The sequence below is a fragment of the Pongo abelii genome, chromosome 19, assembly GCF_028885655.2.
Source record: "Pongo abelii isolate AG06213 chromosome 19, NHGRI_mPonAbe1-v2.0_pri, whole genome shotgun sequence".
NCBI classification, from domain to species: Eukaryota; Metazoa; Chordata; class Mammalia; order Primates; family Hominidae; genus Pongo; species Pongo abelii.
This window is the reverse complement of record NC_072004.2, coordinates 8,796,911-8,822,048: the sequence shown is the minus strand read 5'-3', so window position 1 is coordinate 8,822,048 and position 25,138 is coordinate 8,796,911. Positions and strand designations below refer to the sequence as shown.

The 25,138-nt window shown below is 46.1% G+C and overlaps 1 protein-coding gene and 1 long non-coding RNA gene across 2 annotated transcripts in view; both read left to right on the top strand.

The window, feature by feature from the left end:
- The first annotated feature begins 1,971 nt into the window (after nt 1-1,971).
- The window catches only part of PIK3R6 (phosphoinositide-3-kinase regulatory subunit 6), a 66,160-nt gene continuing 42,993 nt past the window's right edge, over nt 1,972-25,138 (top strand). Inside the window, exons 1-2 of the mRNA XM_024235287.3 lie at nt 1,972-2,148; nt 20,816-20,919. Coding sequence (XP_024091055.1) covers nt 20,907-20,919 — 13 coding nt within the window. The 5' untranslated portion in view covers nt 1,972-2,148; nt 20,816-20,906. The remainder of the gene's footprint in view (nt 2,149-20,815; nt 20,920-25,138) is intronic.
- LOC134760582 (uncharacterized) lies at nt 10,548-13,328 on the top strand. Its single transcript, XR_010138359.1, has 2 exons — nt 10,548-10,846; nt 13,089-13,328. It is a non-coding gene; the product is annotated as an uncharacterized LOC134760582 (long non-coding RNA).

The window sequence follows — 25,138 nt, the reverse complement described above, 5'->3', positions numbered from 1 at the left end:
CTGCCCCCTCCGTGGGTACCACAGCAAATGCAGTTGCAGAAACGGCAGCTGATGATAAAGAGAGCAGTGCACCCACAAGAAGTGACCTCAGCTTGTGATTTCCGATTCAGTTAAGCCAAGGCTGATAAGGAGAGGGGCTGCCCAGGGTGGCCACACTGCCCGGCTGCTGCTGAGTCTGGAACCTGCAGGGGCTGAGTTCTTGGTCCTTTATTCTGTCCTGGGCGTATTCATTTGCTTCGTTCAGTCACCCATTTGCTTCATAAATAAGCCAAGCATTCTCTTAACACTCTTTCACCCTGTGATGGACGGAATAATGAACAACACTCTAGCCCCTGCTCTTTCAGAACTCATTGAGGGAGGAACAAGGCAGACATGTGAGCTGAGAACGCTAATACAAAGATGCAAGATACAATGTGACTTCAGTCACATGAAGGGGACAGAAAAAAAAGCAGCTATGGGAAGAAGGCACAGCCATAGAGTAAATGATTTACATTTCTGGACTTTTTTTCCAAATAACTTCCTCTGCACAATGAAAGGTCAGCAAAGAACCTAGTCAAGCCCCTACGGGAAAGGATCAGTGACTTCATAGCCCCAGAGCTCTTTGAGTTGAGCCAAGTGACAAACTCCAACAGGCTTAATCCAAAAAAGAATGGAATTTATTGGATCATGTACAATGAACAGTCCAAGAGTAGATTCAGCACTGGAATTTCAGGCATAGCTGGATCCAGCACTCAAACCCTGCTGTCAGCAATCTGTCACTCTCTAGAGCCATTTACCCATTAGGCCCAACAGGATGACAGCATAGAATCTGTGAGTTTTTCAAAGCTCTAGAAATGTGTCAGAGACTCTCCCAAATAGTGTTTGGCTTTAAAATGTGAAAAAAAGAAAGAAAATGACAAAGTAGCAAATGTGTCACCTTGCAGTTGATCAAATTCCCCCAGCAGGTCTACTGTCCCTGCCCAGCACTGCTCTCTCCTAATTGCCAAGGACAGCAGATGCTTCTTCATTCTCTTCACCTGTGTCCTCTCCGCAATCATTGACGTCGTTGAGCATCGTCTCCTCCTTGGCATTTTGTCTTCTGCCAGCATCCCTGGCACTCTACTTTCCTCCTGCCTCTTAGGCTTGTTTTTTGTTCTTCTCTGATAAATAACGAATGACAAGGGGTGAGCCAGGAGAAAGGTTGGGAAGCGATTCCCACAGCCTGGATAGTTAAGAGACTGCAGTACTTCTGGGAGGGGCTGGAGTGAGGGGATAAAGCACGAGGTTGGAGTTTAGGGAGGGACCAGATCAAGAAGGGTCTGGCAAGTCACACTGAGGAGTTTGGCCATTCTCTTTAAAGTAATAAGGAGCCATTGAAGGTTGTAGCAGGAGTGTAACATAAATAGATATGTGTTTCACTCTTAGAAAGAGACCTTTGGCTGTGGGGTGAAGGACCTCAGGCTGTTGTAATGTTTCAGGAGAAAGAACCACAGTAGTCAGGTAAAACGGTGACAGCCATAGGGATGGAAGAAAGTGGAGGATTCATGAGCTATTGACAGGGCTTGGTGCAGTTTAGATGTAACAGGCGAGGGAGAGGGAGGTGTTAGAATGACACCGAGGTTGCTGATTCTGAGGCGGGAAACAGAGAAGTGGGCTTAGAGGGAGAAATGATGAGCTCGGTTTGTACCTGTTGAGATGGAGGTGCTTGAGGGACATCTGGCTGGCCATGTCCAGGGGTGGGGGATGGTTGGTGAGTCTGGAGCTTGAGAGAGGTCAGGGCTCCCTGCATCAGTCCCTCCGCTGTCAACACCTGAGGGAGTCTCTTGGGAGGTGTCCCCCTCCTGCCCCATAAAATTGGTCACATTCGATCGGAGTAAAGGACCTCCAGTGACCGTGGGTGACCACAGATGCTTCTTTAGAAAGGAGTCTCACAGCAAAATGCATTCTGGGAGGAGCTTCGAGGGCCACAAGGAAGGGGAAGGAAGAGGAGGGGACAGAGCTGTGAGACATCGAGCTTTTCTTTGCAGATCTGAAGAGCACAGTCAAGACCACAGACACCCGTGGAGGCTCCCCCAAGACATCTGCTTCTCTGGGACTGGGAGCCTCGTGCCGGACCGTGGGGAGTTGGCTGAAGGACTTGGGGAGCCCAGAAGCTGCCGCTGAGCCAAGGTAAGTGCTGGCTTGGATGGAGATCGCCAAGCAGGCAGATCTGAGCAGAACAGACAGAGGGGTGGAAAGGAGGGAGCTGGAAGGGGAGCCCCTGAGGGGGCTGAAATGCCCCTGGCTCTTATTTACCCAGGCTCAGGGCTGCCAGAGCCACCTTTCTGAGAAGGGTGACCTCAGACACTGCAGGGTAATTCTGCCGAGTTAAGATTGTTTCAGCCCATTTTCACAAGATGAAAAGACACGGGACCCTGTGAGGACTCTCCTTTCTTTTGGAATCCTGTACATGCTGTTAATAATAGGACTAATGATTGATGCCTGGTGCTGCAGAGTACACCCATTTTCCCATTTGATTCTCACCAGCATTTAGAAGTTGACTGGATAAGTGTTTTAGTGCCATTTTATAGAACAGAAGACTGAGGCTTAGGGAGATGAAGCAACTTGCCAAAGATTGCAGAGTGCATTAGCAAGGAGCAGGACTCAGTGTGAAACATCTGGGTCCCAGTCTGTGCCCTTTCTGGGACATCACCTGTCCATCAGTTTCCTGGGGAATTTGGTGAAAGCCATGCTGGTCTGGCCGATTCTCTCCCTACACACGAATCCAGTATCTTCTATGTGTGTCAGAGTCTGACTGAGGCCTGGTCTCTGTCCTTGAAGAGCTGACTGCCTGCAAAGAGGGTCTGAACACAGCTGCGAGTGACCAGCTCAGAACCGCCAGGGTCCTCAGTGAGCCAGGAGGTGTGTGGTGCGTGCAGGATGAAAGAGAGAGACTGCAGGGTGCAGGCTCAGGGAGGGTCCCGTGGAAGGTGGCGCCTGGCTGAGGCTCAAGGGAGGACCTGGTGTGCAAAGAGGAGGCAAGAGGCATCTCAGCAATAGGGAGCAAAGTGTGCAAACCCCCAGAGGCAGGAAAGCAGATAGGAAAGTCAGGTGTTGGGGGGAGCACAGCTAGAGGGGGCATGTGGCTGCTACCAGGGGGTGTACAGAGCACTTGCAGGCCAGTCCTTTTTTGTTGTTGTTGTTGTTGAGACAGAGTCTCACTCTTTCACCCAGGCTGGAGTGCAGTGGTGCGATCTCGGCTCACTGCAACCTCCGTCTCCTGGGTTCAAGTGATTCTCCTGCCTCAGCCTCCCAAGTAGCTGGGACTACAGGCACCCACCACCACACCTGGCTAATTTTTTGTATTTTTAGAAGTAATTTTTTGTATTTTCACTGTGTTAGCCAAGATGGTCTTGATCTCCTGACCTCATGATCTGCCCACCTCGGCCTCCCACAGTGCTGGGATTACAGACATGAGCCACCGTGCCCAGCCCGGTCCATTTATTTATTTAGCTCTAAGTGGTTTTCAAATATCATCTCATTTAGTCTCATGACAAGCCTATGAGGTAGGCGTTGTTGTCAGGTCCCCTTTAAGGTAGGGAAACTGAGGCATGGAGGTTTTAAGCAAGCAGCCCAAGTTGCCCTATTGACAGGATTGGAATGCCACCTGCCTGGCCACCATGCCCTGCTGCCTCACACTAGAACCTGCTGCAGGCCCTACACTGTCTCCACGCAAGCACCTCGGCTGACACAGTGGCTGCAGATGCCAAGCTGCAGTCATCACCATCTGGTCCCTGCTGCATTCAGGCCCCACCTGAATTCAGATCCCACCAAGCTTCCCTGACCCTGGGAACAATGCTCCCCCACCCCCACCCCACCGGCTCTTTCATATCCAGGTGTTTCCTTCCAGCCAGAAGCAGACACAGCTGAGGAAACAGGCCTGTCCCTGTCCACGGGGGCCAGCCGGGGCAGCAGGACCCTCACCTCCCGGCCCCTTGGGAATCTGAGAAGTAGACCTCATGGGGGCAAGGGCTAAAGGTTGAGGGGCCCCCTCAGGACCCAGAGCTCTGTCCTCTCACTCCCTTACTCCTTCACTGGCAGCTCACTCACTACACGCTCTCATCCAAAAGAAAATAAAACACAGCTATGATGTCTGGCAAGCCTGAGCTGCCCCTGAAACCCTGAGGGCATGAGGCAGCTCTGGTGGGAGAAGAGAGGAGGCAACAGAGGCAGGTGACCCAGGCTCTGCAGGTCCCCTCTCTCTGTGCCACAGGAGCGGCTGGAGGACAGGAGGCAGACAGAGTGTGGCCCTGGGAAGCTCCGCGTCTTTTCTGCCCAGGCTTTATTCCTGCAGCTGTGGTATAGGAAGGCCTGGAAGCTCCGCATCTTTTCTGCCCAAGCTTTATTCCTGCAGCTGTGGTATAGGAAGGCCTGGAAGCTCCGCATCTTGTCTGCCCAGGCTTTATTCCTGCAGGTATAGGGAGGCCTGGAAGCTCCACGTCTTTTCTGCCCAGACTTTATTCCTGCAGGTGTAGGGAGGCCTAGGTGGTGGGTTCTTCTGTCTGAACAGCTTGTCCCAGGAGCCAGCAATGGTGAGCTGGGGGGATGGGATGACAAAGGACAGTCAGATCTGGAATCTTCATGACAGAAACTCTGAACCTGAGCCAGGCTTCCTCAGATCTTCCTCCAAACCCTCTTACTTCAGTCTTCTCTATCCAGGAGGTCACCCCCACTTTATCTCACACCAACAACAGGGAGCAGCAGCTGTGAACAGGTGGCCCCCATTCGCTTCTTTCTGCCGTGTCCATAGAATGCATCTATGGTTCTGTGGTCGGTCCTTGGGCTTGTTGTACCCCAAGGGAGTGATGAGCTGTGTGTGTGCACCTGGCCTGCGACTTGTTCAGTGCTGATGTTCTGTGTTTAAGGAAGAATGCTCTCTGAATCCCAATTCACTCATCCCTTTGTTCGTTCATTCATTCTTTGTCTCTGATCTCATCCCTCTGCCAGGAACTGTGAAGGGGCAGGGTGTGGTGCTCATGTCTGTAATCCCAGCACTTAGGGAGGCCAAGGCGGGTGGATCACGAGGTCAAGAGATCGAGACCATCCTGGCCAACATGGTGAAACCCCGTCTCTACTAAAAATACAAAAAATTAGCCAGGCGTGGTGGTGGGTGCCTGTATTCCCAGGTACTCGGGAGGCTGAGGCAGGAGAATCACCTGAACCCGGTAGGCAGCGGTTGCAGTGAGCCGAGATTGTGCCACTGCACTCCAGTCTGGCGATACAGTAAGACTCTGTCTAAAAAAAAAAAAAAAAAAAAGAACTGTGAAGGACCTGGGTTATAAGTTAGAAGGATGTGTTAGTTATAAATTAACTTAGAACTAACAGGTTAGCCCACCACAGTTTCATTGTCACCAGCAGAAGACATGAGACTCCAGAGTCAGAGACAAAGAACTGTATTACTCACAGCACAACTAGGAGCATGAGCATCCTGATTATAGGTCCCCCTTGCCCCTAAGTCCCAGGGACGCTGCAAGGAGCCCAATCCAAATGGACTCTGTTGTATCACAGCCCAGGAACCCTGAACCTAGGAAACCCCAAATTTTCATGACGAGCTGCAAATGAACCTGCCCAACTTTTACCCTGAAAGGAGACATTATCTCTATTATATTGACAGCAAATTAATCTGTCTTCTGTCCTAGAATGGACAGTATCTTCCAAGGCTGTTTGCTATACAAACGTATTTGAAAAGATGATGCAGAAGAATGCTCACCAGGCATGCACAAACAGAAACCTATGGAGAATTGTCTCCCAACATCTTCCTAGTGTCCCCCACTCATTGCACCCCAAACATGCTGTCCCTTAAAAACACTGGGCACCCTCACAACTCAGGACTTGGCTATTCTCTTTGCTTAGAGCATTCTTCCTGCAGATACTGCATGGCTTGCTGTCAGGCCTTTTTCAGGTTCCTACTCAAATGGCACCTCTTCTGGAGATCGCTCTGATCATCCTTTTAAAAACCGGCTGGGCACAGTGGCTCAGACCTGTAATCCCAGCACTTTGGGAGGCTGAGGCTGCAGATCACGAGGTCAGGAGACTGAGACTATTCTGGCCAACATGGTGAAACCCCATCTCTACTAAAATACACAAAATTTGCTGGGTGTAGTGGTGGGCACCTGTAGTCCCAGCTACTCAGGAGGCTGAGGCAGGAGAATCGCTTGAACCTGGAAAGTGGAGGTTACGGCAAGCTGAGATCGCACCACTGCACTCCAGCCTAGGCGACAGAGCTACACACTGTCTCAAAAAAAACACACACACACACACTTGGGGGTTGGGGGAAATACGGAGATGCTGGTCAAGGGGTATAAAGTTTCCATTAGATGGGAGGAATACGGTTTCTGAGATTCACTGCACAGCAGGGTGACTATAGTTAATAACAGTGTATTGTATATTTCACAATTGGTAAGAGAGTAAATATTTCAAATGTTTTCGCCAGGAAAAGGATAGGTATTCGATGGATATATTAATTAGCCTCATTTCATCACTCTACATTATATACATCTATCATAATATCACTTTGTACCCCATAAATATATGCAATTATAATATATCAATTGACAATAAAATTTAAAAGTTTAAATTTAAATCTATATTTAAATATCTGTATATCCATATGTCTATATCTAGACACTGCACACCCCTCCCCAACTCTAGAACCCCTCCCTCCCCTTCCCAACTTTATTCTTATAGCACTTATCTTCATCTAATATACGATTTAATTATTTGGTTGATTTTCTGTCCCCTACACACCCACTAGAGCGCAAACTTTCTGAGAGCAGGCATTTTGTGTATTTTAACTTATTGCTACATCCCCGGGACCTGGAACGATGTCTGACACATAGAAGGTGCTCAAGAACTACGGAATAAGGGAAACAATGAATGAATGCTGTGGGCAGTGTAAGTGAGAGGACACGGTGGGTGGGGGGTGACCACAGGGCATCTCCCAGGTTGTTGGGATTTGTCCCTTGGCCACTTTCCCGCTGCCTATTTTGGCTGCTAGGAGTCTTGCTGACTGTGGGCGGAGGCTGGTGTATTGCTGTCCTGTAATGTCGTATTCTTGTGCTGCAGGGGTAGGGAGAGGAATTTTTAGATGAGCCCTGACATGCTCATCTAAAACATGCTCATGGCATGTTTGATTGGTCAGTATCTTGCACATTGCCCTTGTGGCACAAAAGCAGCAGTCAAACCTTGCAGCCTTAGCTGTCCGTGATACGGCCCGAGAAAGATCAGCCACCCCCAGGTGACAGAGGTAGCTGCCAGGTCAGTGAGGCACAATGTCCTTCTCACCATTGTGTCTGTCTCCACATTTCCTATGGGACCAGTGTCTTCTTTGCAGTATTCTGAGCATCAAACTAATCTCTGTTTCCTGTGTCATCTATTGTAGCAACCATGCCCAACAGACTTGTTTCTGTCATCCAGCTCAAGAGTAGCTTTGGGACAGTGACCCTGCCTTGTCTTCATGAGTGCCTGACATTCATTCATTCGAGCATATTTATCAAGGGCCTTCCATGTGGTATACACAGTGTCAGGTAATGGGGACTCAACAGTGAGCAAAATGGAGCCCCTGCCCATGGGGAGCTTATATTTTAGTGACGGCAGCCAGATGATAAATAAATGCAATAGCGTAGTCCCCTTACCTGCAGGGGACACACTCCAAGACCCCCAGGGGATGACTCAGACCTCCAATAGTACTGAATCTGGCTGCTGTCAATCAGAACACATTTCTGCTCAGGTCTTGCACCCACACATCTAATGCCCTTTCTATCTTAATGAAGCACTTATCATACACTGTGGCCATAACTTTGAAGTTTCAGATGAGACAGCAAAACTAGCAAAAAATTTGTTTTTCCTTCACAATTTCATGGCTAAAAGATTTGTTCTTACCATAGATCTTAGCTACTTCAACATACGACTTTTTCCTTTCCTTGTTAAGATGAGAACTTTCGCCTTTTCACTCACTTCAAGGAAGCACTTTACAGCTTCTCCTTGGCTGACTGACAGCAGCCAGGTTCAGTACCATCGGAGGTCTTAGGCATCCCTTTGGTATATCTCAATTGCCAGCATCACTTCTCTTGCAACTTGGGGCCATGAGTAAGTAAAATAAGGGTGACTTGAACACAAGAACTGTGATACCACCAGTTCACCTGATAACCATGATGGCCAGCAAGTGGCTTACAGTCAGGTAGCACACACCATGTACACCCACTGAACAAAGGGATGCTTCACATTCCGGGCAGGACAGACCAGAACGGTGAGAGGTTTCACCATGCTCCTCACAACAGTGTGCAATTTAAAATTTAGGAGTCATTTCTTTCTAGAATTTTTCATTTAATATTTTTGGACCACAGCTGACCTTGAGCAACTGAAATTGCAGAAAGTGAAACTGCAGATAAGGGAGGATTGCTGTATAGGGCATCGGGTGCTAGGGAGAAGTACAGAGATGCACCATGTTTGTTGAAAGACTTCTATGGGCACTGTGTGGCAACCCTAATGCCCAGCCCATTTCAGACATTCTGCAATTAACTTTTCTCTTTGTGAGCCACAACTTGAACCACAATATAGAACATGGATTGCCAACATGTCTGCTTTCTTTCTTTTTTTTCTTTTTTTGAGACAGAGTCTCACTCTGTCACCCAGGCTGGCTGGAGTGCAGTGGCGCGATCTTGGCTCACTGCAACTTCTGCCTCCCAGATTCAAGCAATTCTCCTGCCTCAGCCTCCCGAGTAGCTGGGACCACCACACCCCGGTAATTTTTGTATTTTTAGTAGAGATGGGGTTTCACCATGTTGACCAGGCTGGTCTTGAACTCCTGAACTTGTGATCCACCTGCCTTGGCCTCCCAAAATGCTGTGATTACAGGCGTGAGCCCATGCCCGGCCCGTGTCTGCTTTCAAGAGCCCAATAGGTAGCATAAATGATGATGTGGATAGGCTGATAGTGCTGGTGTGGTGTGCCTGGCACTGCCCCCGGCTTCAGAGTCCCCATTGTGAACTCAATAGGGACACTGAGGCCCTGGGGAGCACATGGCCTTTCTACAGGGAAGCTGCATGTCAACTCCAGCTAATTGTTGCCACACGAGATTGTGGGTCTGGTGTTGCTAGATCTTCCAGTTACTTCTTTTAAGTAAAAGCTGGAAATCTTGATTTTTATATGAAATATGACTTTCAAATGTTGGCCACAGATTCACATTTCCAAAAACTGTGGCTTCTCCTGGGGAAGGAAACTGATGGGCCAGAGCAACGGTCCCCAACCTTTTTGACACCAGGAACCAGTTTCATGGAAGGCAATTTTTCCATGGAAGGGGTTTGGGGGTGGGGAGGGGTTTACTGGGTGGGGAAGGGGCCTGGGGCTGGGGATGGATTCGGGATGAAACTGCTCCACTTCAGATCATCAGGTATTAGTTTCTGTTAAGAAACGGGCAGCCTGGATCCCTTGTATGCGCAGTTCACAATAGGGTTCGAGCTTCTATGAGAATCTTATGCCCACACCCGCCCCCAGGAGGCGGAGCTCAGGCGGTCCTGGTGGCTCACCAGCCACTCACCTGCTGCTGTGTCCCTAGTTCCTAACAGCCCATGGATCAGTGCCCGTCCGCAGCCTGGGGTTTGGGGACCCTTGGGCCAGAGGATAGCTAAGAAGGAGTCTGGCTTTTCACTGCATAGCTATCTGTGCCTTTCAGATTTTTACCATACGCATGGTTTTTTATGTGAAAAGTGAATTTTAAAAATATACTAGACAGAGCACAGTCTCCGAGAGTCTCTTACATGAGTCTGTGAAATGGTTAGTCTTCTTAAGCATTGTATTAGTCAGGCCACTCCAGAGGAACACAACAAATAGGACAGAGAGAGAGACTGGGAGGTGGGTGGGGGGTGGATAGAAAACAAAAGGATGTATTAGCAGGGATTGGCTCCTGTGATTGTGGAGGCTGAGAAGTCTGTAATCTGTGGTCTGTAAACTAGAGGCCCAGGAAAGTCAGTGGTGTAATTCCAGTCTGAGTCCGAAGGCCTGAGAACCAGGGAAGATGACGGCGTCAGTCTCAGTCCAAGTCCGAAGGCTGGAGAAGCAAGAGCGCTGATTTTGTCCAAGGGCAGGATGGATGTCCCAGCTGAAGCACAGAGAGCACATCTGCCCTTCCTCCTCCCTCTTGTCCTGTTCAGGCCCTCAGCAGATCATGTGATGCCACCCACATGGCTGAGGGCAGATCTTGACTCACTCCCTCCATTCAGATGCTCATCTTTCCTGGAAATAGCCTCATGGACACCTCCAGAAATAATGCTTCACCAGCCATCTGGGCTTCCCTTGGCCTGGTCAAGTTGACACATAAAATAAACCATCACAAGCATGCTGCATGCATGGGGCGGTGAGACAGTTTCAGTGTGCTAATGGTGGGCCATGGGTGTGTGAGGTCTGTTCCAGGGGTCTCGGGCAAGTACAGCCACCCTGCGGTCATTATGAGGTGACAGACTGGTAGACCACGCAGCCCCAGGGGGCAAGGACTATGTCTCATTCATTCATCTCTAACCTCTCAGGCTGTGCAATTTCTGCCCCATGGATTATGTCCTGAAGAGGCTCTTTGATTTACTCAGCAACCTCAGCCACCCAAAACACTGCCAGGAACTCAGAAGACAGCCAGAGGGCCCTCTGAGCAAATAGAAGTTGCAAGTCTGTGGATGGAAGTTTGATGCTCTTTTCATTTATCAGTTCTCAGGCTTTGTTTCTTCATTTTACATACAAGACAATTACATGTGCTTATCCAGCTTCCCAGCCTTCAGCAAATTGGCAGTTGGGTGGAGGAGTAGACACAGCCCAGGCAGGGCTGCAGCCAACACAGAAGGTACTTTGTTCAAATCAGAAAGAGGCACCCTTCTGAGTAGACAAATTACAGCAAGTTCCTCTTTGGATGGATGAATTGCAAAACCTCACCCTCCTTGCCTGGGTAAATTACAAAAAGGCCAGCAGAGCGGTGGGCTGGACTGCAGCCTGCACTCACCCACTAAGTGCAGGACACAGTTGGCGCTGCCGAAATGAGGAATCATACATGAGATGTCAAACAGTAACAGCCACTCGATGTAGGATAGGGCTGCCCTTGCCTACTGATAGCTCCTGCCATAGCCACCGTTTTATGGCACGGTGCATACAATCAGCTTCCATCAAGACTCATTGAGAAAACAGCCAGGGGCCTGGCTCACGCCTCTAATCCCAGCACTTTGGGAGGCCGAGGTGGGTGGATCAGCTGAGGTTAGGAGTTCGAGACCAGCCTGGCTAACATGGCGAAACCCTGTCTCTACTAAAAACACAAAAATTAGCTGGGCGTGGCGGCGGGTGCCTATAATTCCTAGCCTCAGGGAGGCTAAGGCAAGAGAATCGTTTGAACCCAGGAGGCGGAGGTTGCAGTGAGCCGAGATCATGTCACTGCACGCCAGCCTGGGCGACAAGAGCAAAACTGTCTCAAAAAAAAGATTAATTGAGAAAACATTCAGAGGCAGGGTTTGGTGCTTGAAAGGGCAAGCTTTATTTCCTAAAAAAATTCTTCTCATTCCTGAAGCGAAGACACATTTGATGTTGATGCATTTTGAGAATGAGCTGCTTCTATTTCCATTTCCTGTCTACGTGCAAACTCGTCCCCTGGGGGCTCTTCCCCCACACTGGTGTGGTCAGCAGCCCCAAAGGACAGGAAATCGACCACAAAGGTCTCCTGTGGGAGGAGCAAGGAAGCAGCACCTGCACAAATATATAGAAACGCTGAATAAATGTTTGATGAGTGAATGCGTGAGTGAATGAAGGAATGAACAAATGAATAGGGAGGCTTTCTGACAGTTACTGGTAAAGTTTCTTAGAATTTTACTTTCCTTTTTTTTTGAGACAGAGTTTCACTCTTGTTGCCCAGGCTGGTGTGCAGTGGCGCGATTGCAGCTCGCTGCAACCTCCGCCTCCCGGATTCAAGCGATTCTCCTGCCTCAGCCTCCCGAGTAGCTGGGATTACTGGCACCTGCCCCCACACCCAGCTAATTTTTTGTATTTTTAGTAGAGACAGGGTTTCACCATGTTAGCCAGGATGGTCTCGATCTCCTGATCTTGTGATCCGCCTGCCTCAGCCTTCCAAAGGGGAATTTTACTTTCAATTAAAAATCAGCCCAGAAGCACTCTCCATTTGCCACAAAAATTCCTGGTATCTTACACTTCTTTTTTAGTCTTTATCTGTGAGATCTCTTTTCTTTCGAGGCTGCCCCGTGTTCATTATTAACCCAGGCCGCCCCAGACAGAAGTTTGTGTTCATTTTATTTCATAAAGACAGAGGGGGGTTCTGTGAGGTTTACAGAGGGGAAACGAAGGCATGCGGAGGTCAGGGGCAGTGGCCACGACCCCATGCCCCAGGTTGAGATCTGAGCTCTAGCCCTGGTTCTATCCTTCATGGCCATGTGGCTTTTGGCAATATTCTTCACTTTCATTCATTCATCAAATATTTATCTAAAATAGGTATTCATTGTCCACTGAGTGGCTGCTGCCCTAGGTGCTGGACATGCTGCAGTGAAGAAGACACGCCCCATCCCAGTATTTGCCGAGTTCGCATTCTGATTATTAGCCAGGAAAACTAAGCCTGACAGGAAAATTTTCCATACTGATAAATGCTATGAATAAAATCAGAGTGTGCCAGAGTGTGACAGGGAGGGCTATTTTGGACAGGACGGTCAGGAAAGGCCTCTGAGGCAGTGACATTGACAACGAGACCTGAATGTTGAGGGGGAGCCAGCTGTGGGGAAAGCTGGGGGAAGGGTGCTCCAGGCAGGGGCGTGCAAAGGTCCTGAGGTAGGACCAAGTTTGGCAGGATGAGATGCAGCTGGAGAGATTCCCTGGGGCCCAATCAGGTGAGCTTGTCGGCAGCATGACGTTCACTAGAAGATCAAGGAGAAGCCATTGGAGATCTTGAATCAGAAAATGGATTATAAGGGGAAAGAATGGAAGCTGGGAGACCCCATAGGGGTACTGCCATGATCCATACAAGAGAAGATGGTGGCTTGGACCTGGTGGGGCAGTTCAGGTGGAGGTTATAATGATCATTCTCCACATCCACACAGGTCACTGAGGAGGACCTGGGAACCCCAGCCCATCCCTTCTGGAAGGCTCCTCTTGGCTTCCCTCCACCACTGGATGTGGGGGCAGGACCTGAATCTGCCTCATGCCCACCGGCCTGTCTACCCCGCGCAATGCCTCTGCTCACACTCTCTTGCCATTTTCAGCTCCTCCCCCTTAGACTGGAAATGCCTCAAACTCAGCCAGAGTCTCATTTTCATGAAATAAAATTTCAGGAAATTGGAGTTTTCGTGTTTGAATTTTCATCATTCATTCCAATTTCAATGCCTACTTTTATTCACAAAAGCAGGCCAGGGAGCATTTTTAGACAGAACGGCATGGATGGAGTTGACACGTTCCTCTCTGTACTGGGGTTTCAAGTCCCTGATCTCCAAGCCTAGCCCTTTATCTACAAGGTGTTGTTCAATAGTCTGACATTCTACCTTGTGCTTTTAGGTGTGTGATCTCACAAAGGAGGTGGCTGAGGCTCAGAGAGGCCAGAAATGGGCCACACAGGCCAATGGTGGGAGACCCAGACTCGAACTCAATTCTTCAGACTCCAGTCAGTCACGCCCACAGCACAGCACGGATCAGCCTTTTAGTGCAGGAGTCCCTGGAGCCCAGGGAGGGGGAAAGGGGGATTATTTTAATAGTTTTATTGTTGTTGTTGTTTTTATTTTAAATGTTAAACCCACAGCACAATGTTCTTAAATTGACTGGCGGGCTCCCAGATGTTCATGTAATTACTATGTCCCTGAACATAATATATTAGCTCTCTTCTTTTGTGTGTGCCATCTGTTACACTGTAAAAAATAAGGTCAAATGTACTTAATATTAAGAAATCAGAAAATGTAGAAACATATTAAAATAAAAATTACCTGTGACCCCACTGTTTATGGGTAAGTAATACCACTTTTTTTGTAGTTTAGTGTGTATCATTAAAAGGTAAGAGACTGACACACACACAAGTACAGGTGAAACTGGGGAAATCGAAATAAAATATATCGACATCACCATCCTGGGGTTTTTTTGTTTGTTTGTTTTTGAGATGGAGTTTCACTCTTTCACCCAGGCTGGAGCGCAGTGGTAAGATCTCGGCTCACTGCAAACTCCATCTCCCGGGTTCAAGCAATTCTCCTGCTTCAGCCTCCTGAGTAGCTGGGATTATAGGCACCTGCCACCACGCCTGCCCAATTTTTGTATTTTTATTGGAGACGTGGTTCCACCATTTTGGCCAGCCTGGTCTCGAACTCCTGACCTCAAGTGATCCACCTGCCTCACCCTCCCAAAGTGTTGGGATTATAGGCGTGAGCCACCACGCCTGACCAATATCTTGATTTTGATACAGTAATGTTGTTTGCAAGATGTCATCACTGGGGGGAAACTGGGTAAAGGGTACCCAGGAACTCTGCATTATTTCTTGCCACTGCATGAGAATTTACAGTTATCTCAGAATTAAAAGTTTGACTAAAAAAGAGATAAAGACTCCTTTATCTGACACTGACCTATTTTCTGACCCCATAGTTTTTGTTTTTATTTTCGTTTGTAGAATGTCATATAAATGGAACCATATGGCATGCAGGATTTAGAGCCTGGCTGCTTTTACTCAGTATAATGTCTCTGAGATTCACGCGTGTCGTTGCACGTAATTCTCTTTTTAATGCTGGGTATTCTGCTGTGTGGGTGTATCACAGTTTGCTCATCCACACACCCACCAAAGGCATTTGTGTTGCTTCCAGTTTGGGGCCATTCTGAATGCAGCTGCTATATATAGCCACAAGCAGGTGTTTGTGTGAACATAAGTTTTTATTTCTCTGGAGGAAACAGCTAGGGATTACAGGATCATACAGTAAGTGACGCGTAACTTTATGAGAAATTGTCAAACTGTTTTCCAGAACGGCTGTGCCATTTTGCATTCTCACCAGTAATGTATGAGAATTCCAACTCCTCCTGACGGGTTGATAGGTGCAGCAAACCACCATGGCACGTGTATACCTATGTAACAAACCTGCACGTTCTGCACGTGTATCCCAGAACTTAAAGTATAATTTAAAAAAAAAGAGAGAGAATTTCAGTTCCTCCATGTGCTCTCCAGCACTTTCTATTGCTCATTTTAAAATCTTGTCATTCTAATAGGCATATAGTGAGATCTCATGGTTTTCATCTGCCTTTCCCAAACTGCTGATAGCATTGAGCATTTTTTATGTGTTTATTTGCCATCCACATATCTTTTTTAGTAAAGTATTTATTTAGATCTTTTGCCCATTTGGGGAGTATTATTTGTTTTCTTACTGTTGAATTTTGAGAGTTATTTATTTATCCTAGTTTTTTTTTTTTTTTGTCAGACGTGATTTGCAAATATTTTCTCTACGTCTATACTTTGTTTCTTCATTTTATTTTATTATTTTATTTTGTTGTTGTTGTTTTGTTTTGTTTTGTTTTTTGTTTCTGAGATGGAGTCTCGCTCTGTCACCCAGGCTGGAGTGCAGTGGCGCGATCTCAGCTCACTATAACCTCTGCTGCCCGGGTTCAAGTGATTCTCCTGCCTCAGCCTCCTGAGTAACTGGGATTACAGGCATGCGCCACCACACCCAACTAACGTTTGTATTTTTAGTAGAAATGGGGTTTCACTATATTGGCCAGGCTGGTCTCGAACTCCTGACCTCAGGTGATCCACCCACCTTGGCCTCCCAAAATGTTGGGATTACAGGTGTGAGCCACTGTGCCCGGCCTGTTTTTTCATTTTGTTAAAGGCATCTGTCATAAAACCAAAGTCTTAAATTTCGATGAAGTCTAATTTGTCATTTTTTTCTCTTATGGATCATGCTTTGGTATTGTATCTAAAAACTTTTTCCTTAACATGAGGTTACAAGGATTTTTCCTACGCTTTCTTCTAAAAGTTTATTGTTTTGAATTTTACATTCAAATCTATGTCCACTTTTGGTTCATTTTTGTTTAAGGTCTGGAATTTACGTCAAGGTTTTGCTTCTTGTTTTGCATATTGATGATCAATTGTTCCATCACCATTTGTTGAAAAGACTCCTTTCTCCATTGACTTGCCTTTAAAACTTTATCAAAAATCATTTAGCCATATCTGTGTGGGCCTGCTTCTGAACTCTTCGTTCTGTGCCATTGATTTATGTGTCTAGCCCTTCACTAATAACTTTATAGTAATTCTTAAAATAAGGAGTGCGAAGCTGAGCCTGGTGGCTCACACCTGTAATCCCAGCACTTTGGGAGGCCGAGGCGGGAGGATCACGCGGTCAGGAGTTCAAGACCAGCCTGGCCAACATAGTGAAACCCTGTCTCTACTAAAAATACAAAAATTACCTGGGCATGGTGGCCCGTGCCTGTAGTCCTAGTTACTTGGGAGGCTGAGGCAGGAGAATTGCTTGAACCCAGGAGGCGGAGGTTGCAGTGAGCCAAGATCACGCCATTGCACTCCAGCCTGGCGACAGAGCAAGACTCCGTTTCAAAATAAAAATAAAAATAAAAATAAAGGAGTGTGAGTCCACAGGCATTATTCATTTTCAAAACTGTTTGGCTAATCCAATTCCTCTGCCTTTCCCTATAAACTTTAGAATTGACTTATATGTATCTACGAAAAAAAATCCTGCTGGTATTTTTATTGGAATTACCTTAAATATGTAAATCATTTTGGAGAGAATTGACTTTTTTTTTTTTTTTAGACGGAGTCTCTCTCTGTCGCCAGGCTGGAGTACAATGGCGTGATCTCAGCTCTCTGCAACCTCTGCCTCCTGTGTTCAAACGATTCTCCTGCCTCAGCCTCCCGAGTAGCTGGGACTACAGGCGCATGCCACCACACCCAGCTAATTTTTTCTATTTTTAGTAGAGACAGGGTTTCACCGTGTTAGCCAGGATGGTCTTGATCTCCTGACCTCGTGATCTGCCCCCCCTTGGCCTCCCAAAGTCCTGGGATTACAGACGTGAGCCACTGCGCCTGGCCAAGAATTGACGTCTTAACTATACTGGGTCTTCCAAACAATGAACACAGTATTTCTCTCCATTTATTTAGGTCTTCTGTGATTTATCTAATCAGCATTTCATAGTTTTCATCGTATGGCTCCTGCACGTTTTGTTAGATTTATCTCTAAATATTTATTTATTTATTATTTTATTATTATTATTATTATTTTTGAGATGGAGTCTCGCTCTGTCGCCCAGGCTGGAGTGCAGTGGCACAATCTCGGCTCACTGCAAGCTCCACCTCCCGGGTTCACGCCATTCTCCTGCCTCAGCCTCCCGAGTAGCTGGGACTACAGGCGCCCGCCACCACCCTCGGTTAATTTTTTGTATTTTTAGTAGAGATAGGGTTTCACCGTGTTAGCCAGGATGGTCTCCATCTCCTGACCTCGTGATCTGCCCGCCTCGGCCTCCCAAAGTGCTGGGATTACAGGCGTGAGCCACTGTGCCCCCGCCTAAATATTTATTTTAAAAAATATATATTTGGAGCTATTGTAAGTGGTATTGTATCTTCCGAATTCAGCCAATACATATGTACACCATAATTTTATAACTGCATAGTATTTTGTTGCACAGATTAATTTATTTACTTGGTACTCTATAATTGTGCCTTTTTTTTTTCTGGTTTTTCTCTATTGTTAACAATGTTTTAATGAATGTTGTTGTACATATCCTTTATCCATTTGTCCAATATTTCCCTTCGGATACGTTTTTAAAAGTGGAATTGCTTAGACAAAAAAGTATGAATATTTTGAATTTTGATAAATATTGTCCAGCAATCGCCCAGAAAGGCTATACTAATTTCTCTTCTCACCAACTATGTATGACTGGAAATTTTATCATATCCTATCCTTGCCAATACTGGATGTCATTATCTTTTGTCATAATCTTTGCCACTCTCATTTTTTTTTTTTTTTTTGAGATGGAGTCTCTCTCTGTCACCCAGGCTGGAGTGCAGTAGCGACATCTTGACTCACTACAACCTCCACCTACTGGGTTCAAGTGATTCTCCTACCTCAGCCTCCCTGAGTAGCTGGGATTACAGGCACATGCCACCATACCTGGCTAATTTTTTTATTTTTTAGTACAGACGGGGTTTCACCATGTTGGTCAGGCTGGTCTCGAACTCTTGACCTCATGATCTGCCCACCTCGGTCTCCCCAAGTGCTGGGATTACAGGTGTGAGCCACTGCACCCGGCCTGCCACTCTCATTTTAATATTCATTTCTATGATTGTCATTAGGCTGAAATTGTAGTACATTATAATTACAATCCTTTGCTGAATTCAGTGAGTTGATATCTATTTTTAAATGTTATATCGATATTTGTATGTAAGTGTGGTCTATTTTGCTATTTTGGTAAAATATGGATATGTAAAATTTACTATCTTAACCATTTTTAAGTATATAATTCAATGGCATTAAGTACATTCACAATATTGAGCAACCATTACTGCTATCCATTTCCAGAACCTTCTCATCATTCCAAACAGAGACTCTGTACCCATTAAACAGTAACTTCCCTTTCCTCCCTTCCCCAGTTCCTGGTAACCTCTGTCATACTTGCTGTCTCTGCCTCTGTGAATTTGCCTATTCTAGGTATCTAATATAAGTGGAATTATACAATCTTTGTCCTTTTATGACTGACTTACTTCACTCAGCATAATGTTCTCAAGGTTCATCCATGATGTAGCATGTATCTGAATTTCATTCCTTTTTAAGGCTGAATAACTTTCCACTCTATGTACACATCATATTTTGTTTATCTGTTCATTGCTTCTCTGTTGATGGACATTTGAGTTGCTTCTACCATTTTGCTGTTTTGAATAATGCTTCTATTAATATTGGTGTGCAAGTATCTGTTTGAGTTCCTGTTTTCAATTCGTTTGAGTCTTTAGCTAAAAGTGAAATGGCTAGATCGTGTGATAATTCTATGCTTGACTTTTTGAAGAACATGCCATACCATTTTCCACAGCAGCGACGCCATTTTGAATTTCCACCAGCAATGCACCACATCCTCCCAGAGTCTGCGCCCCAGAGCAATAAACTCAATGACTGGAAAGCAGGGGGACTCCCAACAAATCCAGTTTCTCCGCATCCTTGCCAATGCTTGTTATTTTGTGGTTTTTTGTTTGGTTGGGTTTTTTTGCTTTGTTTTGTTTTGAGACGAAGTCTCGCTCTGTCACCCAGGCTGGAGTGCAGTGGCCCGATCTCGGCTCACTGCAAGCTCCGCCTCCCGGGTTCACGCCATTCTCCTGCCTCAGCCTCCCGAGTAGCTGGGACTACAGGCGACCGCCACCACGCCCGGCTAATTTTTTGTATTTTTAGTAGAGACAGGGTTTCACCGTGTTAGCCAGGATGGTCTCGATCTCCTGACCTCGTGATCCGCCCCCCTCGGCCTCCCAAACTGCTGGGATTACAGGCGTGAACCATCGTGCCCGGCCGGTTTTTTTTTTTTCTGTATATCTAAAATGGTCATTCCAATGGGTGTGAAGTGCGTGATCTATTTTTTTTTTTTTTAACTACCTTTATTAGATTTTGGTATCAAGGTGAAGCTGGCCTTGTCCAATAAACTGAGAATCTTCTCTTCTTTCTCCATGCTTTGGAGCAGATTAAATAACATAGATATTTTCTTTGTAGGTTTGAAAAAACTTATCAGAAGAACCATCTGAGCCAGACATCACTCTCTTAGAGCTAGTTCTTTGACAACTGTCTCTATTTCCTCACTGGTTACAAATATAAGCAGTTTTTCTAACTCTTCTAGAGCCTTTTGAGTCATTTTTATTGTCCTAGAAAACCATGTGCAACACAGGGGACTCAGATTTTCTTTTTTGGTATAAAGAAATATATATATGACATTTATCATTTCTAATATTGTCTCTTCGTTATCTCTTTTTAGATTAGTTTTCCCAATTATACGTTTGTTTGTTTGCTTGTTTTCTCTCCAAAAACAATCTCTTGGATTTGTTTGGAGTTCCTCTGCGTTCTAGTCATTGGATTTATCGCTCTGGGGAGCAGACTCTGGGAGGACATCCCACTGGGGTCACAGTGGGGCAGACAGAGGTCATGCTTAAGGGAGGGCTCTAGAGCCAGACAGTCTGAGTTCCAAGTCCTCATTCCTTGCTTACTAGCTATTTGACTTTGAATAGCTATTTAGCATCTCTGTGTTTCAGTTTCCCCATCTGTAGAACTGGGGAGCAGGGAGAGATAGAACCTGCCTCATAAGCTTAATATTAATATTTAAAAGTTGGCATTTCTTAAGTGCTTAGAAGAGTGATGCCTGGCACATAGTAAGCACTATACAAGTTTTCTCTTTCTTTCTTTTTTTTTTTTTGAGCCAGTCTCACCCTCGCCCAGGCTGAAGTGCAATGGCACCATCTCAGCTCACTGCAACATGCGCCTCCCAGGTTCAGGCGATTCTCCTGCCTCAGCCTCCTGAGTAGCTGGAATTACAGGCACCTGCCACCATGCCCAGCTAATTTTTTGTATTTTTAATAGAGATGGGGTTTCACCATGTTTGTTGGGCTGGTCTCCAACTCCTGACCTCAAGTGATCCACCCGCCTTGGCCTCCCAATGTGCTGGGATTACAGGCATGAGCCACTGCACCCAGTCATAAGTTTTCTTAAATACATCTAGACTTCCCTGCAGTGTGCTAGAAGCCTAGGTCCCTTAGGAGCTTCTCCATTTCCCAAGGTGCTTTCTGCACCTTCCCACTGCTTCCACTAATTAACTGCCTCTTATTTTGCAGAACCACCTCTGTGCAGAAAAGCAACCACCTTGTTCTCTATTCTGCTGCCCGAGACAACCACATCCTCCTCCTCCTACACCCAAAGGCTCCCATGGAGAGCTCAGGTCAGTGTGGTGGGGGGAAAGGGGTCTTGTGAGCCTGCTGCCAAGTAGGGAAGGCCCTTCTCATGGGTGAGGCTGCCTCTAGGGCTGGCAGGACCCCCTGCACGTAGACAGGCTGCAAGACCCCAATTCAGGGATCCTGCCTAAATGTAAGAACATCTTGAGAGTTGGACATCTACACACTTGCACAAGGCTCCAACTGCTCGCTGGACACTGAGCTTGACAATGGGAATAATGACAAGAATAGCCAAGATTTATTGCCAAATACTTGTGACTATTTAACAAAAACCTATATAGCACTTACAATGGATTGAGGAGGGATAAAAGCACTTGACAAATATTAACTCATTTAGTCTTGGTTAACCTCCTAAGATAGGTATTATTACTCTCTTTTTACAGAAGGGGAAATGGAGGCATGCCAGGGACAGGTACTTTTCCCCCAGTCACATAGCTATTGAATGGTCAAATCAGGAGTGGAACCCCACAATCTAGCTCCAGTGTCTAGGCTTAATGATTTCAATATGGATTGCCTCGCACAAATGCCAGAAGGATTCTGTGAGGTGGAGCTAGCACGATGATTATCCTCATTTTTCTGAGAGGGAAACTGAGGCCCAGAGAGGTTACATAATTTGCTCAAAGTCACACAGCTAGTAAGTGGCAAAGCCAGAACTGGGGCCTAATCTGGCTGATTTCAAAGCCTGGACTCTTCACCCTATGTCAACTTGGGACAACAGGGAAAGATGACCAACCCCCACCAAGATGTGCATCATCTGTTGGTCACCCGGAAAGTCAAAGATCACACCTTAGGCCACCAAGCCGAGACTCTAATTCTCCTAAAGATCCCTGTCCTGGGGAAGGGAAGGGCACCCTCTAGGCAGGGTCAGCTGCTCAGTTGCTAATATTCCTATGGCATAAATTCTTTTGACATCCATCCATCCATCCATCCATCCATCCATCCATCCATCCTCAGAGAGCCTCGTCCAATCAGAAGTAGCTCCACAGAGTCAGGCAACCCCACTGAATCCTGAGGTTTGGGGTGGGAGGCTCGGGATGGGGAAGCTCTGTGAAAATCTCCTAAATACACTCAGGCACTGCATATTGGCAAGGTTTTGGTCAACGACGAGCCTTATAAACAGCAGTGGTCCCATAAGAGAGTGCCATATTTTTACTGTACCTTTTCTATGTTTAGATATGTTTAGACACACAGATACCACTGTGTGACAACTGCCTACAGTACTCAGTGCAGTCACATGCAGTGTAGGTTTGTAGCCTAGGTGTGTAGTAGGCTATGCTGTGTAGATTTGTGTAAATGCGCTCTGTGATATTCATACAATGATGAAATTGCCCCAAGACATATTTCTCGGAACATATCACCGTAGTTAAGTGACACATCAAGGTATTTCAAAACCAACTTACTTTGCACTCACTTTATAACAATAAATACATGCCATGCTGTCTTTTAGGAAAAGAGGTGCACCAATAAAGGTTTATTGTATATAAGCAATAGAAACTGATGTGGCCAATTTAATTTTTTAAAAATGTGGCCAAGCATCAAAAGAAAAGCTGAAGCACCAGACACCAGAAAGGGCAGGGGAAGGATAGCCCTGCCACCAGGATGGAGAGAGATAGACAGTGTCCTTGGAGAGCACACCAGGCATCCTTCCTTCCTGGCCATTCTCTGAGCAAGGCTGTCTGAGAGAGAGACAGAGACAGAGAGTATCAGTCCTTGGGCAGCTTGGTCCTGTGCCCACACCAAGGCTGAAGCTCAGTAGGCACCTGAGTCACAGTCCCACCAAGACTGCAGTAAGCAGGGAGGGATGCTGGGCAGGTGAAACCACTGACTTCCCCCTCCAAAGGTGTGGCAGATGATTCCCAGATCCAATGGGTGAAAGGAAACATCCCCAAATCAGGATGACCAGGACTGCAGTCGTCTTTCCACATTATGATTTTTTTTTTTTTTTTTTTTTTTTGAGACAGAGTCTCTCTCTGTCACCCAGGCTGGAGTGCAGTGGTGCCATCTTGGCTGACTGCAACTTCCACCTCCCAGGTTCAAGCGATTCTCCAGCCTCAACCTCCCAAGTAGCTGGGATTACAGGCATGCACCACCGTGTCCGGCTAATTTTTTTGTATTTTTAGTAGAGACGGGGTTTCACCATGTTGCCCAGGCTGGTCTCGAACTCCTGACCTCAGGTGATACGCCTGCCTCGGCCTCCCAAAGTGCTGGGATTACAGGCGTGAGCCACTGCACCCGGCCTGTGATTGTTTTTAACATTCTCCACCTTCCCACAGCTCTTGGAGTCCTCCCATCCTACAGTTAAGAAGAGGGGTACCTGAGAAGTAAAATATTTATTTCAGGGTATGCAAAAGAGCAATATTTCAGAGACACCAAGGCTATTGTTCTTTTGCCATGCCTGCAAACAGGAGTAAGATTGCAAAGGTTTTCCAAACAATCTGAGCCTTTATGCTGCATAGGGGTAAGGAGAATCAGGTGTAGGCTGGAAGAGGTGCATCTGGGTACTGGGGGCCCTCTAGGTATGACTCTCTGTGGTTGGAGAGGCAATATGTGACAAAGGTAAGGGCTCTAGACCTGGAATCTATCAAACAGGGAGAACAGTATTTGTCCTGCCAAACTCACAGGGTGCTTGTCAGAATCAAGTGAGATAAGACATTGGAAAATACTTTGCATATCCATGAGTCAGTTAGAGAATAGCAGCTGCTTTAGCAAATGGCCCCAAATGTCAGAGGATGAAGACAACACATGCTTATTCTCACTCTCACCACAGTCCAATGTGGGCTTCAAGCAGACAACGAGACTTATTCCCTCCTGTGGAAAAGGAGGAGGAGTATGGAGGACAGGCCTGCAAGTGACTTACATCACTTCCACCACATTCCATTGGCCAGAATGCAGTCACATGGCTTTTATCTAACTGCAAGGGGAGTTTGGGAAATGTAGTCTTGCTGTCTCTTGGTGACAAAAATGAACTTGGTTTGGTGAGCACATAGCATCACCTTACCATACCTATGGAAGACTCTCTGTGTGTACGCCTTTCAAGTGCTATTTAAATGTTAGATATTCAAGGAGGTGAAAGATCTTTACAAGGAGAAGTACAAAACACTGCTAAAAAGAAATTATAGATGGCATGAACAAATGGAAAACTATTCCAATGCTCATGGATTGGAACAATCAATATTGTTAAAATGTCCATACCGCCCAAAGCAATCTACAGATTAAACGCTATTCCTATCAAACTACCAATGTCATTTTTCACAGAACTAGAAAAACACTATTCTAAAATTTATATGGAACCAAAAAAGGGCCCAAATAGCCAAAGCAATGCTAAGTAAAAAGAACCAACCTGGAGGCATCACATTACCTAACTTCAAACTATACTACAAGGCTACAGTAACTAAACAGCATGGTACTACTATTAAAATAGACATATAAACAATGAAACACAATAGAGAATCCAGAAATAAAGCTACATACCTACAGCCACCTGATCTTTGACCAAGTTGACAAACATAAGCAATAGGGAAAGGACTTTCTATTCAATAAATGGTACTGGGATAACTGGCTAGCCATATGCAGAAGAATGAAACTGAACCACTACCCTTCCCCATATACAAAAATTAATTCAAGATAGATTAAAGATTTAAACGTAAGACCTCAAACTATATGAATCATAGGCAATACCATTCTAGACATCAATCTTGAGAAAGAATTTATGACTAAGTCCTCAAAAGCAATTGCAACAAAAACAAAAATTGACCATTGACACCTAATTACACTAAAAAGCTTCTTTTTGTTTTGTTTTGTTTTGTTGAGACAGTCTCGCTCTGTTGCCCAGGCTGGAGTGCAGTGGCGCAATCTCAGCTCACTGCAATCTCCACCCCCCAGGTTTAAGCGATTCTTGTGCCTCAGCCTCCTGTGTAGCTGGGATCATCATTATGCCTAGCTAATTTTTGTATTTTTAGTAGAGACAGGATTTTGCCGTGTTAGCCAGGCTAGTCTCGAACTCCTGGCCTCAAGTGATCTGCCCCCCTCTGCCTCCCAAAGTGCTGGGATTACAGGCATGAGCCACCGCGCCTGGCCTACACTAAAGAGCTTTTGCACAGCAAAAGAAATTATCAACAGAGTAAACAGACAACCTACAGAATGGGAGAAAATATTCACAAAGTATGCATTCCAACAGAGGTCTAATATCCAGAATATATAAGGAAT